Genomic DNA, 18,689 nt, shown 5'->3' on the forward strand with positions numbered 1-18,689 from the left:
ATATATGGATCGATTTCAGGCGAATAAAACTGACCGTAATTAAACCCAGTTTTTTTATAAGGACAATTATTTGAAGTAGTAGATATATTACTACTTTAAAGATACTGATCGCACTCTTAAATATGTATGCACACCCATCACACATATCAATTAATTGATTTGTACAGATGTGTCATTAGGTTTGGCACTATCTGCCTGTGGCAATTGCAGGGCATTGGCCTCGCAAAGCATCAATTTTGGAAGAGTGCTTATAATGACTAGGCTCGACGCATACAAAGCAAGAAATATAGCCTATTTAAATCGCGATAGTTTTTGATAGGTGACTTTCAAGCTTCAAGATGATTGCATTGAAATCGCGTGTGCCAACTTGTCGCATCAAATGCCATCCATTATCTACACAGATGATATTCTATCGAACTACAATAGCTGTCTCCTCGGATGTAGTAATACTAGATGTACGTATGCGGAAATTTTTGTGTGTTTGGCTTGTGATTGTGATTCAGGTCGCTGTTTTTTAGGTTCCATTGCTATTGTTAGCATGGCTTACCACACCTTGATGGAAAACCAGAGACTATAGTTGTTGTAGTTCGTTTGATAACGTAGCTTAGTTTATTCTGTTATTCATTCTGACAACCCTCTATGCAGATTTGTGCAGTGGCGAACGACTAAATTGCGCTCCTAGCAGCAGTTGCGTGTGTCTTAACCTACACGGTTATTATTTCGATTTACAAACATATGTAACAGATAGTTTTCGCGATAGTCCCGCATTGATAAACGTCAAATTCCCGCTGTGATGGACCTTTGCACCTCATGTTGTTTGACTGTGATTTTCATTTATAGTAAAGCTCTTTAAAGAAGCTTTTACTTATAGTGCTTTCATTTGTTGAACAACTTCCATAATTACCATTGCATTTAGATTATTGCGAACTTGCTGCAACGCGAACGGAATCGCATACCATTGTCTTGCCATTCTGCTTATATCGAACATCGGGAGAAAATTCTTGCTTGGATGCTAAACGCCGCGAAAACTCTAAAGCTTTCCATCGAAGTGATACAGTTAGCTATCTACTTCTATGATCGATTCGTCGACCACGCCAACAGGCTATTTCTAGGTGACAAACTCGAAATGCAAGTCCTGACTTGTCTACAGCTAGCTGGTAAGTTGGCTCAGATAATTGCTGCTACATAATTACTATATGGATATATTCATGAAATCTTTTGCACAGATTTTCCATAAATCCGCAAAATATGGCTTATGGCCCCCTCAGGCTCCAATATCGGAGTCGCGGTATGGTTTATCATCATGGCTTTATATAAAATAACGGCCAAAAAAGCTTTTTTTTTTCTCGAATCAAAACATCGATCAACTTAAATCAGAAGAAGACTTGCACTCTGACTCTTCGACAAGAGAGTATGAATTGAATTGTGAGTTGACAGGCATAGACATGCGACAAATGAAAATAATGATGTTTAAGCAGATGGCACACGTAAATCACTAATTGCTCTTGAGTTAATAACTAAAACATTTGCATTTGGAAGTACCTATATGAAAATAATCACGATGCGTCCCGTATCGATACGACTGGAGCAACGATCAATTAACATAATATAACAATATTTCAGCGAAATCGATCGAATGGGATCATCATATTCCTCGTGGATCCGATCTGAATGCGCTTCTCGTCTGCCCGTACGAGTTAAGCGAATACGTTCGCGCCGAAAGGCAGATGTTGCTGTTTTTCCAATGGAACGTTTCTGTTCCGGTGCTGAGCACATTTCTTGGTTTTTTCCGGCAAGTTTTTTTTGCTGCCAGTTCTTTTTTATCGTCAGGCTCAATGGAGGCATCCATCTGGTAGAGACTGTTTTTTTTTTGCTATACAATGCCTTAGAAATTCACAACATTCAAGGATAATATAGTCGTGGAAAAATTATTCTGTCCTACATGTAAAACTAGCTAAGAATGACTCCAGTACTTTTAGCGAATAGTATTTTTGATTCCTCTAGAAACGACTTGTTCTCTATTGATCCGCATTTTTCCTTCAGAATCTTGTATCTGACTTGAATAGTGCCTTCTAATTGTTTACGCTAATGTATTACTTAGTAACAAGGTCTTAAAGTTAGGCTGGGCTTAGTTTAACTAAGATCAACTCTTATTTTACGTTTTTTATAGTGAATACCTATTGGAGAACGTGAAACATCCACAGACCAGAAAAAGTTTGCGTGATCTTGCCGAGTATTTCGAGAAAGCAACACTTTATCGTAAGCGTTTGCAGAGCATCCTCTTGTAGAAAAAATTATTCGAATAATTTTTAATCAGAATATTTTGGTATTTTCGTATTTCACCAAAAGTTTAGCCGTATTAAGTGTGCATCGCGGACCAACGAGGTAGTATGCAGATGGCCAGAGAAAAAAAATGATGCCTGTCAAGGAAAACACGGTTTTGATGGAAGCTGGCTAAATGTACTCATGATATGTATTATCAATGCCTAGCAAATAAAATAAAATTGTGCACTTCTCTATATTATATTTCTTCAAACTTACTTTGCGGGCAGAGAAGTTACCTCTCCCAACTTCGTTGTGGTAAATGTTAATTACGAAATTCATTGACAGAAGGATGCAAGAATGTATTCGTTTGTTTCCAATACTTTAACCGCGCGAAATAATTATGTCAGTGTGATTTCTATTAGAACTTGATAAAAAAGGGGTTCTCTCGTCTGTCCTTGTAGATATCATCCTTCAAAGCCTACCCTGTTCGCTGCTGGCTGTAGCGGTTGTCGTGGCCTGTCGCACTCTCATGGAGGTACAGCCTTTCTTTCCCGTATCACTGCGTGCGATCCTACCTGACGAAGAGCATCAGCAAATGTATTGGGCGGGATTCCTAATAAGGTTAGTTCTTCATTAGATACAGTTTTTTCATATATATTTCGTTAGATCGCAATTATGTATCTTTTAAGGACCTTTGATCCAGTTTGCTATTCTCTATGGAGCGAAAAATCTTAAAACGAGGTCGCCAATTTAGCTTCACTCGAATTACTAAATGTTTATTCCCTTGTCTTCTATATTTGCACCAATGGCAGTTCAATCGAAAGGGATCGCACTGGAGAGGGCTTTAAGTTACGCTCACAATTTGGACTTCCATCACAGCGGCCATCATTATCCAGATTGTCTTCCCGAGCACTTCCGTCTAGTGCAGCTAATCTGAAGCTAAGGTCGAACAGCAATCAACCTACCCATGGCGTTCACTCAATTGCGCGATGTTACTTACCGATAAATCCGCCTCCGATTAATTACGCGTTTTCTTCTTCCATTACGTTATCAAACTACAGACCAGCGCGAAATCGAAAGAAGCCAGTTGCCCTGATAAGCCACGACATATCCACTAGACCATATTCCAGCAACATGGCTCTAGTGAAGAGTTATCGACGCAATAAACAGTTTGCACAGCCGGCGGTGTCAGCACCTCCGGTGTCCTCTCTTAGTTCGAGGACGGTTCAGGAAAGATTTTGAAAAAGCTACACACGCTTCAGCAAGAGGTCGAATGTCTGACTGCTCTTGTCCCACACGAACCGTAATGGAAACCTTAAACTGCAGCATATTGCGCAGAGAACTACGCCAGTCGGCGAGCGTTCGATGACAATAAGCAGGCAATAAATGGAAGCTACCAAAAAATCAAAACGATTTCAAGAAAACTGCACTAAACAAGACTTTAGTGTAGGCGCAGAGCAGAGAAATGCTCTGGATCTCTAATCGTCTCATACAGTTGATCTCATCATTTTGTCGGAATCTCAATGACAACCTAGATTCTTTTGACTTAGTTAATCCTCTCATTTGCAAAAAAAAAAACGTTCTGGAAAAACCCTGCTGTAAAAATAGAAATTTTGTTACTGTTAAAAACAAATGATTGTAACGATGATGTTGCGTATCGTTGGATATTGAATGTTTCATCAAAACGAGTTGTCATCTTGCAGCGAGTTAGAATCAGCTTACTTGCCATGTTGTTAGTCTCCTTGAGTTTCTGTTTTTATGAAAATCAAAGGAGCACACTTGCATTGACAGGTTGCTTGCTTAGAAGTAAAGACTTCTCAAGGCGAATTGGATTATATCACTCTATGTCGAAGAAGTTTCACATGTTATATGTCGGGCCAGTGATATGTTACCTAGTGGTATGGTCAAATGATGCTATTGCGCGGTTATCTTGTATCGTGTTATTTTTGTGTATCGATTGTATACATTAGTGATGGTATGCTACTTTGGGATTATGTATTTCATGAAGAAACTGCACGTATCTAATCTGCCTTTCAGAGAGGTAGTTACAATATACGCATGAAATAAGGCTACTTTTCTAGCTTTGCTTCAATATGCATATACTGGACAAAACTTATTCCCCCCAAGATCTCACACTAAAAGACCGAGGAGTTGCCTAAGCTGAAATATGATGTATATACCTGCACTTCAACCAGGATTCTATTAGTAAATATATAGACTTATATGTACTATTATAGTACATATAGGTATATATATATATATTAGTATTTGACACTTATTTCTTCATGAAGGACGCACGGATTGACTTAATCGCAAAAGGGTTGGATTCCAAAATGTATTTTTGAGATACGTCAGTGTTTTTCACAATTTTTCCAATAACATGCGTAGCAGAGCTGAGTATTACAGATATAAATGGTATCTATAATATTATTGATACAAAACAACGGAAATGATACGCAAGAGCAGTTATCAAATTGTTTTTCCTTTTTCATTCTTTATTTACACTAATCATGAACAGAATGATGACAGGAGCAAAGCGGTTGAGCCTAATCAAGTCGATAACTGAAATCCATCCAAACACAAAGTAGAAGGATAGGAAAAAGAAAAATAGAAAAAAAATATATATATATATGATTGCTGCATATGTATATTATTAAAATGTCATTGTAACTATTTAGCGTTTTAGTTGAAGACACGTTATTTTCATTATATTCGTTTGTTTTATAGGGCTAGGATATAATATCAAGTTTACAGAACCCCCCATGATTACTGAGTATCAAGCTCTACACTGGATAGCAAGTGACGCATCTTGACAAAATTAATTTCGCTGTTAACAATAGCGAAGTAGCATACTATAATCATGTTTAACGGTATAACAGAAGTTCTTTAGCATCGTCACAGACAGTCGAAATGCCCGTACATAAACTAGCTAATTTTATTATATAAACTAGCCTTGTGAAATTTGTCATCTAATGTTTATGAATTCTGTATAGTGCACCACACATACAGTATTCATAGCAGCACTGAGTAAGCGAGCTTTCTAGAAATGTAAGTATAGTTCATAAGGGAGCCCATACTTTTAGTGGATTGCGCTAAAAATATACGATGGATGGTTAAAGTACCCTACAATAAATTTATATGTTGCTGTGAATCAGCATTAGACCTTCAGAGAGTCGCTTACTTGCGTTATGTATTGTTGGGGGAGAGAGAGGGAGAGAGAGAGACATTAGTACATACTTTTTCCAGTAAGAAAGCTTTTGGTTAAGGTGAGATGTCGCAATCCAGGCCGCGGTAACAATTCTACCTCCTTTGCGGTGAACCTCATTAAATTTCGGTGTGTTCTTAAATGCGCATCTATAAGCAAAGAAAAAACGTAAATGAGATCTTATGTATGGCGTTATTACTGAACCTATAGTAATATGATCAAGGTCGTATTCCGAAAAATATTTCGTAGGCGTTTTGAAATAGGTAGCATTCAATGTTTCGTTACGGAAGCAATATTAAAGACTGTACATCATGATGTGTATTAAGAACGAAATTAAATGTTCGTAATGCAAATGCCACTCAAGATTTTCAAGGTCCTTGCTAAGACCCAGTAACTGCAAGCATAAGTGGTACTAAGTGTTGATGGATGAGAAATTTGAAGACGAACTAAAATCTGTCACAGCGAGTATCTTTGAAAACAAGGCAAAATAACTCATGTTGGAAGATTGCAGGATCGCCCTGAGAAAACTCGCAGAGGTATCAAACATCTTTTTCGATCTGATGTTGGATCATTTTGAAAAATTCCTTGGTGACTAGGAAGTTCACAGCAAGCATAGCGCCAAAAGACCTAAATTCTTTGAAAAATCAAGGCTGTCACAAATCTAACGTGTGATTGCAAAAGATAAAAAGTGGGTTTATGGATATCACATAAAACAAAAGAAAGACCGTATGTGTATCGCTTGACGAGAAGCCTAGATTAAATAAAGTTGTAAGATCAGGTAGATAACTATCTTTATTCTAAACGTCCCTTTGGCTTTGATGTTACGAAGACATAAAAAATATTTCGTAAATGCTGATCTAAGTCTGAATACTAGGAGTGTAAAAAGCGGGTTATTCGCTACGATCTGGTACATAGGCCCATACGGCACTATTTGTTACATCTTTGCAGAAAAGCTCGATATCTGTATTGCAACGAAATTTAGTTTCTTTTGACTCATGAAAAGATGAAGGAAAATGGTTTGAGACGATTGAGGGAATCCAAGATTAAAAAGGGCTTCGATTTGCTTTTCAAGCTTTAAAGCTATTTTTACGACTTCAGAAAACAATGGCGCATATATTTTGAATGTAACGGAAAGAGATAATTGGAACACACGAGCTTTTTGAAATTCTCGATACTTGTTGACTTAGTATTGTAATGTCTAGGGATCGGGTGATAGCATTTACGTTTATCATATACTAGTATATAATTGCTTTGAAACAGCTGTTTAATACTTACACAAGATGTGTGCAGGTGTCATCCCAGTGGGGTCTGTATTTTGCGCCCATTGAAATGGCCATACCTCGCAGCGACGCACGGTAAGGATTCTTAAAGCCGCTTAGTGCGAATACCACACCACGCATCAGCTTATTGCCTACTACCTAATCATTTAAAAAACGGAAAAATAAATTATAGAAAATACCTATAAGAGAAATCAGATTTTCAAAAAATACCATCAATAATAAACCATCGTCCCATTGCAATAATACGACATATATAAAAAGGCATAACTGAGCTGACTAATAGCACTATAAGCGCTATCATAGGTTAGTCGTTTTAGTACCCGGCTTTAATTACTGGGTAGTAATCTGTCTCTGCTTCTCAACTAACTCCATTTCTGATACTAAATAATATCTACTTTGAATAAGTGATGTCTAATCGGTTAGTACTTACCTCAAGGTCGGAGTCACTATCAACTTCACAATTGACTGGTGGGTTATGATTTTTCCTTCTTCTGTGCTGTCCGTTTTCCTTATTACTCTTCGAAACTTCCAAGTCAATTGTGTCGTCTGAGTCTGTGACCAGTGTGCAAAATAAGCAGCATTAGTCGGGCTTCGATGCGTTATTTCCGTTCTCAATTGAGTTCCTAAAATACGGTCTTATACATATTATAGGTTGCAAACGTAGAAGTACGTACCCCCTAATTCGATGACCTCATTTTTTATCATAATCGGTAGATCTTCGTCGTCACTACGAACTTCTGATTTTACCACAATTGATGGTAACGTTGTGGTAGAATCTGCAGTATCCCTGCTGTCAATAGAGCCATATTCAGGCGGGGATCCGCGTGGTTTAGTATAATTCAGTGCAGCTACAATATAACAAAAGAAAAAATCAATAAGCAGTTACAGAACGGTATTTGGTCTCAACGAAAAACGAAGAAAAGGTCGCACGTATGGACACGTTTAGATGCAAATAATTGTATGTACGTGCTCAATTTAAAACACATCTGGTAATATTATTGCATAAGAGGCAACGAAAAATGTATATGATAGAAGAAACTATGAATCCTTGACAGATATTGATGGATACGTCAAGCTCTATTATGCGCAGTAATTCAAAACCAGCAACTATTTGTCTTTATATTGGGTTTAATCACAACACATGCATTCATATACCAAGCTTATCGGTGTTGCTTATTTCAAACCGCAAATATTTTGATGATTCTACAGACCTGCTTCATTTAGTCCGTTTTTAGCCTTTTTTCTAGCCATTTCCTTGAAAATTTCTCCGTTGACTGCCCTTTTCTTTCTTGGTGGATCAATTCGCCACGAAGGGCCAGGTTGGGGCTCGCTATCTTCTGAAATATCATCCTCCGTTTGATATAAACTAGAGCTGTGTCCTATTGGATGATTTCGTAATGTCTTGTGTTGTGTTTCTGCAGATTGGTTAGCAGAGTTGGGATTGTGATTATTATTGGCGCTAGTGACAGGAGCCGCAGTTGACTCATCTTCACTAGACGAGAATATTTTTTGCAAAATGTCGCCGCTCGATCTCGCTTTTTTATTTGTAGACGCTCCCGCTGCGGCGAAAACTGACTTCTGATCTGTTCTACCCTCAGCAACGGACCTTCTCTTAAACGCGCGCAATTCTGTGGATAACTCCAGCATAGAAGTGCGAACCTGTAACGACAAATAATTTTGTATTGATAGCTTAATTCGAGATGTTTTTTCCTTACTCATCAATAACATTTTATTGGAAAGGTAGGATATATAGACACTTAGTTGCGATTTTCGAAAATAGTTACCTTCGGTGGCGGTACTCTCCGAGCCTCATCAGTTTCAGCATCGGTAGAAGACCCATGTTTATCTCCACTGTCTTGTAACTTCCGAACGACTGTACTGGACCGTACTCGAAGCGATGGCGAAGAGGACCTGGTTTTTCTAGAGGTTTTAATGGGACTCGAAGTAACAGTTTGAGCAAACTCAACCTCACCTTCTTGAGTTTTCGCTGTTTTACCTTTTTTTTTCCACTTGGAGAAGGAATGCTGAAGAAATCTTTGGTCGATGTCTTTTTCTGCGTTGTTATCCAAGCTAGTCGTAGTTGACGAGTTACCTGTAAAAGCGACATTATCGAATACTATTCATGTCTTTTAGAAAAAGATTCAAAACTGCTACTAATGTCATTTGGAAGCACACATGTGAAAGATCCATCGCTACGGAACTGAGCGTATGCAATTCATAGGTCCCGTAGCAATGTTCCAAAGGTAACAGGAATTGGGAGCTACAACGTAACTTTCGATTCTGGCTGAGAGTAGATTAAGGGTAAACGTTTATTGTTTACAGCATTTTCATCTGCTGCTAAATACTTAAAGGTTTCATTGTTTTCACGTTTCTGCTCTGCTTACATATCGGAGTTTGTTTAGCGGTACTTGGACATGATGCAAAAGCAGCTAAAACTCGCGGTTTCTTTGGTGACTTGCCGGGTATAATTTCGTCTGCCGCAGCAGCTGCTTTCTTTGCACGAGCTTCCTGTTCGGCCGCGCTCGTCTTCGGCGCAAATACAAAACTGGGTTTAACGACTCCTGGTGATCGGTTAGCGAAAGCCGTACGTTTAAGATTATTAACCGTAGTCGAAAATGACGCGCTGTCGGTAAAATGCTTGAGCAATGATTTTGCCCTTAGCCCATTGCTTCCATCGTATGAATCAGAATCACCGTCGTTAAGTGGCGAGTTCTATAATCGTATCAAAAATTAATTCAGTTAAATTTAAGAATCAGACTTGAATATAACTTTTAAAGACATTTATAGACACGTTAAATCAGGTGTTTCGAAAGAAATGTAGCCATTTGAAATTGAATACGCAGAAATCCTGTAAATACACTAACGTGGAATCTATGTTATTTTGTAAAATGTAAAACCAGCAGTTTTCAGATGTTTACCACAAATCTTTTCTCTCTATTGATATCTTGGATGCACGCGTTTTTTATGGCCACAGCTGCCACTTCGTTGCCCTCTGTCTTATTCTTCTTAGGATTATGGACAATATCAAGAACGATTTCTTCTCCTTTATCCACACAGGTTCCTGAAGGATTCCTCAGCCTGTTTTTCTTATCTTCCTCTTCAGGTGGGTAGGTGAAGAATTTGAGGTGCGAAAGTCCAAACAAGATCGATCTAAACATCAAAAGAAGTGCATATACGATGGTATTTTATATAACGAACCGTTATTATTGATCTCTGCTCTAGCAGGAAGTGCTCTAGGCTTACGAGGTTATACAAACTTACACAGCTTATACCACAAATATACATGTATATAATGCAAATATTCTCTTTTATTTATGTTCATCAAGACATCGTCTATAAAAACGGGTGCAATGAGAGCGCTCGGTAATACTCGAAATCAAAATTTATTGACATGGCGGTGCTTACCTGTTAAATGGTTGTCTGCAAATAATCTTAACTAGGTCGAATTTGTCCTGTCGAAGTTCTTCGTTAAAGTGCTTTGCCTCGAGTATCTTCCTACCGCGTGCGTTGTTACCTTCCTTGCTTTCCTTTCGAGACTGCAGACAAAGCGTTGGCAGAAGAGCGACAAACGGAGTTCCTTCTCGTGACACTCGAATATCCAACCATGCGGATGCTGAATCCAATGACGTTCAATCCAGGCTTAGATTAGATCGGCTTAGAGGACTATGTTTGTCTGTCAAAACTAACTTATTTTACGAGGTTACATTTACGTCATATTACATTGACAAATTAATGATCATAAATAATGAAGTTAGAGCTTGATGTACGTATGACGACGAGAACGATCGTATGACAGTGTTCAGTTTGCTTAGATCAAACTCTATACTTCATCACGCATATCCTCGGCATCTCGTCATTCCTTCGTTCGCCTCTAAATGGAACTGTTTCTAATTTTTTGTCCCTCTTAGCGACAAAACGGATTTGTTTAAACAAATTTTGTTTAGGGGTCTATGAAAAAGTTGTAGGGGTGAAATGACAAACATATTAGTCAAATGCGGTCCAACAAAATGGAGAAACTTCGAGAAATTAAGTTCGTAAAATGGCATTATTTGGGTAGCAATCAGAAGCTCCCGACATCACAAATTGATGTTGGTGTACAAAAATATTTATTTTCAGCTTGGAAACAGTAAACAAAAAACTGTTTTTCGAGAGGCGAAGGTCGGCGGACCAACACGTAATATCCGTTACAACTCGACAAACGCACACAGAACCTATATGTCAGTGTTGAGCGGACAGCAAGCATTTCGTATCAACAAAAAGCTTTTGTAACAAAATTTCATAAATGCATAAGGAAGGACATATGAGGTGCAGATACCTTCCAAAGTCGATCTCGAAGATCAAAGCCAACTCTAACATACCCTATGAGATGTTTTCATACAAAAGGGTCTAATTGAATTTTTATCGATTTTTAATTGTACACGCAAATATGTCCAAGCCTCTTGGTACTTCTGCCAATCGCGAAAAAAATCTACCTCGAAGAAATTATGTACGTAAGCATCCTAAAGATTGTTTGAGAACTAAGCTAACATAGACAATAATGAGACTTTCTGCAAAAAATAACACAAAATAACATAACTGTTATCCTTAGATTCCCAGTTATCCATATTTCTAAACTCCTTCGATATCCTCGACAGTCTGCCAAAATGCCGACGAATACGCTAATAACAACAACAATTAATAACAGACGAAAAAGGTTTATGGATATCCATAAAAGAGATTAAAGTCCATTTTAGTGCGTGCGTGCCACAACCGCAAAAACTGCAAAGGCAAGATTATCAATAGTCAACTTCAAGTGCGGTTTAAGTCTACTTCTAGCATTCCAAGTTTTAACATTTAAAAAATAGATCAACTCTAATATTGGTTCCTCATATAATAAAACCTATCTTCTCGACATTAGCCAAAGTAGTTTTAGGGCACGTCGTACAGAAACATTTCAGATGCATTTTCGTTGGTAGGGCGTGTCCGTCGATTCACTGAGTAGCAAGAAAAAAAGGTTTGTGTTACTAAAAAAGTCGTGCAGTTTGCGTAGATTTATAGTGACTGATTATTGGCTTTCGATAACGAACATTCGTTGGCGACTTCAATGCGAGCGATCCTGTGGAGTTGCCCTAGCCTCAGTAATAGCTCAGCTTTCTCCTCGCCAGGTAATTCTGTTTTCCATTGGCCAAAGCCCGTCACCAAAGAAACTGCTTTGTGGTCCTAGAATAAAAAACTAAAGATAGTAAGCGTCCGACAAGTCTGAATTCCAAGGAGACGAATGATCACTATAACTCAATAACAATGCAATACGTAGATCTAATATATGGCCGATATGTTGAGGCCTTCATCGCGTTGTAATATCGTCAGTTTTTATTAAATATCTTAATCTAAATTGATATAGTCAATGTTAGTAATATGCTAGGCACGAATTATAAACATCAAATGAATAACAATATGGTTGGCTATGAGATGTCACGTGCAATAACAAGACGTAAGGATATTCACCTCAATAAATTACTATTTTTGTAATACAAACGGATTACTTTTATAATTCAAGTAAGAATGCCTGTAGTTTGCTATGAAATATGTGGCCAATACGTTTAAGTTGTTAAAGTTGTTTATTATTAGCGTCTACATTCTTCTAGCACTAATATATGTAATTAATATATAGCATCTAATTATATCTTATATTGTGTAGTATTTTTGATATCCAATTGTGCAATCACATTGTAATAGTGGCGTCACTAAAGGTACTTAATTATTACAACGTCCTGTTGCGTTCTTCGATATCACAAAAGCATGTTGATGCTCACATTTCAACTCTATCTGAAATATCTGAGCCATATTGATGGAAAAACATCGCTGGCATTATTGTAATGCTTATTTTTCTTCTACCGCCAATTACACCATAGGCGTGCTAGTTGGATTATTGTTCGTAGTTACTATCCTAATTATAATTTATAAAAATGAGATGCATTATTTGTAGAAGCCCATGTACATATATTTATTAATAATAATAACGTTTACAAAAAGCTCATATGGTTATCAAATGATTTCTATTACGTACGATTGTGTTCTTTTGTAATAAATTAGTCGGGCCAAATAACCTACCGAATGTTCGGAAGATACATCCAAAACCTTTTCTACGGGAATCACCTGCATTTAGCCAGTTAATTTTTAAACAACCTTTTTAATAATCGTCACTATACGAAAACCAAAATACACGAATTCTGAGGTGTAGGAAAGTTCCACCACGTAGTGCACAAGATGTTTAATTACACAACACCATGCTTAGTCTAACTGAGTGCAAGTTTAATAGTTTTAGAAGGCAAAGGCTGTCATTTGATGTTCTCCTCCATGTAATTGCATTTCTTGTCAAACATACGACTATGTTCGATTTTACATCGCTTTTTTGTTGGGGAAACATAGAGCGTGTTTAGTTCGCGCCAACACCTGTCCCACAAACGACCCATTTCACTTTTTCAGTGTCTGATCTAAATATTGAGGTTGATGATCCCCTTGAATGCTAGCAGTATTTGTGTTAACCCGGTCTGTCCTCGATGTTCGAATTGCGTTCGAACCTACTTAGAGAACGTATACTTGAAGACAGGAATGAATCGTTGTTCTGCAGGCTGTGTTTCCTAGTCCAGCGAAAGTGCCCTTCCGCTGTGTAAGCTTTCTATATAATACAGTCTGTAGTTGGACAAATTTAAAACCTTTGTAGAATTTACATTTCGGTTATTAATTCCAAGAAATCGCAGATGCGCACCGTATTATTTAAATAGCATTATACACTCGTGATTAAGAAAGGGAGACTAGGCTGGATTCAAACTTAGTGCTGAGAGCAATCAGGGGTGTAATCAGATTTTTATAATTAAAATTTTGTTAGTTTTGGTTTCTTTGGCATACAACGGCAAGTTAGAAACATTGTTATGATCCGTGGGTGACGAACTCAGCTGGCTCGAACTTTTCGACTTGTTGTGCGCGTATTCCAATGCCGTTTATTGATATCCTCTCCCTCCCATATCAAAAATACTATAAATTTAGTTTCCACTTATCATACATGGTTTGCGTTCAGGATTTTCCGAGAAATAGAAACGTATCATATAATGGCATGATTAGTTAACTGATTCAATAACTCTGTAGACAGCTTTGAAAAATTTGATTGTAAAAAAGTAACTAGATTACAGAGACTTATTTTGCGAGATATGAGCTTTCGCAACGTGGATTATGGAACTTTTTTTTGAATAATCTTCGCCGCTTATCGTACAAAAATATCAGCAATAATTCCGTTCTTGGTGTACTATAGTGGCGCCCATTATCGATCTTTGCGATGAGTAGAATAGTATAGAAACACGAACGTTTCTCTGGCTCACATGGTTGAAATTTTATCGTTACTATTTAGGTATCTTTAGACTCAGAGAAAAAAATTTCTTGAGTCAAATTCCAATTAGACAATTATCATGAAGAATTGTTGTTCTAAGCATTACATATTGATGACGTCTACTAGTCACAGCACTGCCTATACTAATACTAAGAATATGTGAAAGGTTTTGTCTACTGACTCTAATTACAGGTAGTGAGGAGCGAAATTTGTCCATTACCACCGAAGTTTCGACATGTCGTTTCCAAACAAGAAAGCGCGTCAGGCTTGCTGGAGAGCGAGAGACAACTACTGGTTGTGTCTAGATCAAAATCAGGTGAACCTGTCATGGCCACAATCTTATTATGCAATCGAGATACCAATATAGTGGTTAACATCTAACCTACTATAGTTCCCTTTTATCGCTAAACGCTATAGGGATTGTCATATAATAAATAAACCCAGAGTAAACTTGATTTTGTTATGTTATAAAGTTACCCATACAAAAAACCACCGAACTAATTATCTTTTTTTAGCTAATTTGATACTCAAAGGCAGATATTATTTTTTAATCTTGAGGCATTTACGCTAAGTAGCTTTAATGTATGCTTACATTGCGAGCACAATCTTCTTTCGTTTTTTACTATCACTTCTATCCCACGTTATTACTATCTGCCCTTTAAGGATGAGGTATCGCCGTGCGAAGCCATGCGAGACATTTTCGAAAAAATGTGCCCATCCACATGGGTCAAACACTTTGATCGTAAACGGGATTACGAAAAGTTCAAGAACAAGATCCTCAACGAGGGAATCGACCCGTTGGATACAAGAGAGAATAAATAGCTTACCTAGGTATATTTCATTCGCGCAGTATATAGCCCGAAGTTGTTCGCCTTGGCGTTTTTGCAAGAAGACGCCCAGGCTGTACAACCACTTACGCATGCTTAAGGCACTAACGGTGTCTTAGGCGGCGAAGTGCTGAAGTAAAGAGGATCTGAAGTGTAAATTTCAGACTGCCTTTAAGCTTGTACATATACAAAGAAGGAAACCTGAGTGTGACGTATAGTCACGTACCAAGATTTTAATATCATAATAATGTTAATAAAAACTAAATGTTTTACTTGAACGGAATCCTTTAAGTGTGTTTTAGTCTTTACGGGTTTGTATTTATTTTTGCTGGCTAGATTGTTCTTTGTTCAGCTTTGGTCTCCAAATACAAATACTTCAAGTGCTACTTATTCCCATATGATCTTGAAATAAGATAAGCGAAATGCTTGTGATACAACACTGTAAACCGGACAACAGTTTTTAGTAATATGCGAATTCATTCAGCAGAACATTGTAAATTTTACAGATTATTAATATAACAAATGTTACAACAGCGAAAAACAGATAGAGTTGAAAAAATGTAATCACTCATCGAGCAGGAACATACAAAAGGACCTAATGAAATCACATGAACAGGCTTATATAAACCTATTTTGCATGCCTAGATTCGAAGCAACTTATACCCGGTTGAATTCAATATAACTGTTGTCTCGTTTGGCGGGCATCTAAATACGGTTTTAGTATTATATAGTATATTGTATAGTAGTTGTGCAGTTGACACTATGTGTAAACTACCCAAATTATGTTAAGACACTAATATTAGTTTCTATATTCCATGAATTGGTGTTTCAAAATGTCAACCCTATTTTGTTCAGGTTTAGAATTATCGTGTCGAAAGATTTCGGGGCGCTGCTTTGTACCCAATGCATGCAGTGCTATTTTGCTTCCTACAGAGGTTTGTGAAGATCAGATCGTAGAGAATTCAAGTGCATACGCTGTGAGAAATTGGAAGCCTAATGAGAGAAAATAAAAATATATACTTTAATAGATTAAGCATTATCGGACAAATACATGAGTAAATACATTTCTACGGCTAAGTAAGCGCAGAGCGGGTGGCTGTGAAAAGCTCGTTCGTTCCAACCAACGACAAAGTTAAGCGGGTTTACAAGTGAAATTATAAGAATGGTAAAAAGACGTTACTGACGGCAATATTATCACACTTTACGTATCTCAAAGTGAATCATTTCGATATCGTTTGACACTATTTTAGGAATTCCGCTCCATAAGCACTAGGTTTCACTACATTCGCCAGATAGTATTGAATCTTTGGCGGGCCTGTTCGAACCTGCCGCGCGCTTAGCTCGCGTTTATCCGCCAGTAATGTCCCATGTGTTTTTGTTGCCGAGGCATACCTAGAAAGTTTTGTGTGTGAAAACACCATTCTACGGAGGGCTTCTCAGTGATTAGTGCTTATTGCAGTTAGATCTGTAACGTCGATTGATGCTAATTGAAAGCGGTTTAAATACTAATATGGCCGCTAAAAAAATTACCTTTGTGACAGGCAATAAGAATAAATTGCAGGAAGTCATCAAGATTTTAGGAGTGCTTCCAGGTAAAAGCATAAAAATGAATAGAAGGATTGGCTGATTTGTTTAAAATTAAAAGATGTACTGGTTATCGTGATCAATACATATCTTAGTATTATGTATGTAGTATGACTGTGTGTACATTCATTTCGTCCAAAAAGCTATAATACACATAGCGGTAATAAGAATCCTTTAAGTATTGCTGGAAATTCAAGCAAATACAACCTTCACTTCTGACGAATTTATCAATTATCAGCGAATGTTTGCACCGCCTTCTATATATGAATAAGGTTTCAGATATACACTAGAGCATCACCAATGAGGATCGTCCCACCTCTGTTTTTCTGTTGAACACATTTTATCTTTATAGAAGTAAAAGGCGAATTATGTTGCGGCCCAATAGATAGCAGTCAAGTATTTCCTAATAGATATAACCTAAAAGCTTCTAAAGACAACGTTTAGTCAAATGTTTGTAAACAGTGGTGAGGTGGTGTTTTCAGCAAACGATATGAAAAAAGTTTGTTCTTTTGGGGGAAAAACAATCTACCCTATCGGCTCGAATCCCGCACAGAATAACAGAACTTTAGTGACCGACAAGGTGTCTTTTAAGGTTAGACCAACCCACAAATTTAGGAAATAATAAACCGAAATAAGAAATTTCTCACGGTTAGTCCTTATGAATAAATATATTTCCCGCATTCTTCTAACTAACCGTTTCACTTGCAACGCATATAGTGGATCCCATTCACAGAGCCGAATTTGTTGAAGTTAGTTAGAATGCAACTACAATAACTACGCGGGTCGAAACAACGCTTTACCGAATTTGATTACTTGCCTAGCCAGTTAGTAAGTCGTCTTAGTATAAATTGAAAATTAAACTGCCAATTTCGATATGAAATTCAAAAGTTTTTTCGTCGGTAGCGCTCTCAAGGACAAAATCGATAATAATGTTTTCTTGACACATCACTCGATTATTTCATCCCAGTATTGTCCCTGTTTATATCTGGTACGGATGTTAATTCAATGGAACTTGACTGATTGTTGTTGAAAACGTTGGGAATCACCAAGAACAGTTAAATACAGTATAAAGAATAAATACTGCTTTATATTCCGGCAAGGATGCGGCTTCCAGTGTGCTTGAATGGGAATTGGCAAAATATTGTACAAGCTAATCTATCATAATGTATACGTTCAGAAAGTTTCAAAGAACATGTTTGCCTTGCTTTTGTTTCTCATTGTGGGCTCAGGGTACGAGTTGACATCTACCAAAGTGGATCTTCCTGAGTATCAGGGCGAGATAGATCACATTTCTAGGGAGAAGTGCCGTGCTGCGGCTAAGCATGTGCATGGCCCTGTTATTGTAGAAGATACAAGTCTGTGTTTCAATGCACTCGGAGGGCTACCTGGACCTTATATCAAATGGTTCTTAGAAAAACTGATGCCCGAAGGACTTTACAAGCTGCTCGCTGGTAAGAAAACGAACAATTGACGCTTGATCAGTTGCAGTAAATTATCATAGCGCGATGTGATTTATTGCTTGGAACTACGTTTCCTTTAAGAAGTTTCGTCGAGGTAATTTTACAAGTGACACGCAATTGCGAAATAATGCTCAGTACACATACGTATGGATACTATATATTTCTACTGTGAGCAATAGACACCCATCCGGGTATTATTATTTTGACCATTCTTATTTTGAATTCCAGTTTCACATTTAGTTGCTCTATGCAATAATAAACGACAAAAAGCTTACTAGATACTCGCTCTGTTTTCTCAGGCTTCGAGGACAAAACCGCTCAAGCTGTTTGCACGCTCGCTTACTGTGAATCTCCCAATGCGGAGATCCACCTTTTCCATGGTATTACTGATGGTGAGATCGTTCCTCCACGGGGCTCGAGAGATTTCGGCTGGGATGCTTGCTTCCAACCTAAAGGTTACGACAAGACCTATGGCGAGTTATCTTCAGAAGTTAAGAACACTATTAGCCATCGTCACCATAGTCTAGAAAAGTTTAGAAAATTTCTATATAAAGAAGGGGGCGACGTTGTGGAATAACGAAATACTGAAAAGTGTTATAAACAATACTTGTTCCTTTATATTCCTTAGAAATCTTGTCTTTGAGTAAACTAATTTACAGTACCATATAACATGCGTTTTTATTTGTAGTGCTGTTCGCAGCATAT

The 18,689-nt window shown here is 37.6% G+C and overlaps 4 protein-coding genes across 11 annotated transcripts in view; 3 read left to right on the forward strand and 1 right to left on the reverse strand.

The window, feature by feature from the left end:
- LOC111247038 (uncharacterized) overlaps positions 1 to 5,433 on the forward strand; it is an 8,556-nt gene extending 3,123 nt beyond the window's left edge. For all 5 annotated transcript variants that reach the window (XM_022797563.2, XM_022797564.2, XM_022797562.2 and 2 more), the window contains 5 exons: positions 917 to 1,157; positions 1,624 to 1,792; positions 2,171 to 2,259; positions 2,727 to 2,886; positions 3,078 to 5,433. In XM_022797563.2, the coding sequence (XP_022653298.1) occupies positions 917 to 1,157; positions 1,624 to 1,792; positions 2,171 to 2,259; positions 2,727 to 2,886; positions 3,078 to 3,507 (1,089 nt within the window). In that variant the 3' untranslated portion in view covers positions 3,508 to 5,433. The remainder of the gene's footprint in view (positions 1 to 916; positions 1,158 to 1,623; positions 1,793 to 2,170; positions 2,260 to 2,726; positions 2,887 to 3,077) is intronic.
- Positions 4,732 to 13,165, reverse strand: LOC111247037 (uncharacterized). Of its 2 annotated transcripts, none has more exons than XM_086985617.1 (12): positions 12,841 to 13,165; positions 11,817 to 11,949; positions 10,156 to 10,363; positions 9,669 to 9,900; positions 9,210 to 9,462; positions 8,535 to 8,842; positions 7,962 to 8,409; positions 7,425 to 7,598; positions 7,181 to 7,302; positions 6,746 to 6,888; positions 5,503 to 5,619; positions 4,732 to 4,827 (listed from the first exon to the last, which is right to left on the reverse strand). In XM_086985617.1, exons 1-12 carry the CDS (start codon positions 12,889 to 12,891, stop codon positions 4,812 to 4,814), a joined length of 2,205 nt encoding a protein of 734 aa, XP_086841743.1. In that variant the 5' UTR covers positions 12,892 to 13,165; the 3' UTR covers positions 4,732 to 4,811. The 2 variants fall into 2 exon arrangements, with proteins under 2 accessions (XP_086841743.1, XP_022653296.1); XM_022797561.2 differs by having other exon boundaries at positions 9,135 to 9,462.
- Positions 13,166 to 13,252: 87 nt separating this feature from the next.
- On the forward strand, positions 13,253 to 15,223 carry LOC111247039 (cytochrome c oxidase assembly factor 6 homolog). Of its 3 annotated transcripts, none has more exons than XM_086985620.1 (3): positions 13,253 to 13,399; positions 14,280 to 14,429; positions 14,777 to 15,223. In XM_086985620.1, the coding sequence occupies exons 2-3, from the start codon at positions 14,349 to 14,351 to the stop codon at positions 14,933 to 14,935; spliced, it is 240 nt and encodes a 79-aa protein (XP_086841746.1). In that variant the 5' UTR covers positions 13,253 to 13,399; positions 14,280 to 14,348; the 3' UTR covers positions 14,936 to 15,223. The 3 variants fall into 3 exon arrangements, with proteins under 3 accessions (XP_086841746.1, XP_022653301.1, XP_086841747.1); XM_022797566.2 differs by having other exon boundaries at positions 14,306 to 14,429; XM_086985621.1 differs by having other exon boundaries at positions 14,310 to 14,429.
- A 1,065-nt stretch (positions 15,224 to 16,288) lies between these two features.
- LOC111247733 (inosine triphosphate pyrophosphatase) lies at positions 16,289 to 18,653 on the forward strand. The gene is made up of 3 exons (XM_022799017.2): positions 16,289 to 16,532; positions 17,754 to 17,975; positions 18,284 to 18,653. The coding sequence occupies exons 1-3, from the start codon at positions 16,421 to 16,423 to the stop codon at positions 18,559 to 18,561; spliced, it is 612 nt and encodes a 203-aa protein (XP_022654752.1). The 5' UTR covers positions 16,289 to 16,420; the 3' UTR covers positions 18,562 to 18,653.
- The last annotated feature ends 36 nt before the right edge of the window (positions 18,654 to 18,689 follow it).

This window comes from Varroa destructor, unplaced genomic scaffold (genome assembly GCF_002443255.2).
Source record: "Varroa destructor unplaced genomic scaffold, Vdes_3.0 BEIS01000003.1, whole genome shotgun sequence".
NCBI lineage: Eukaryota > Metazoa > Arthropoda > Arachnida > Mesostigmata > Varroidae > Varroa > Varroa destructor.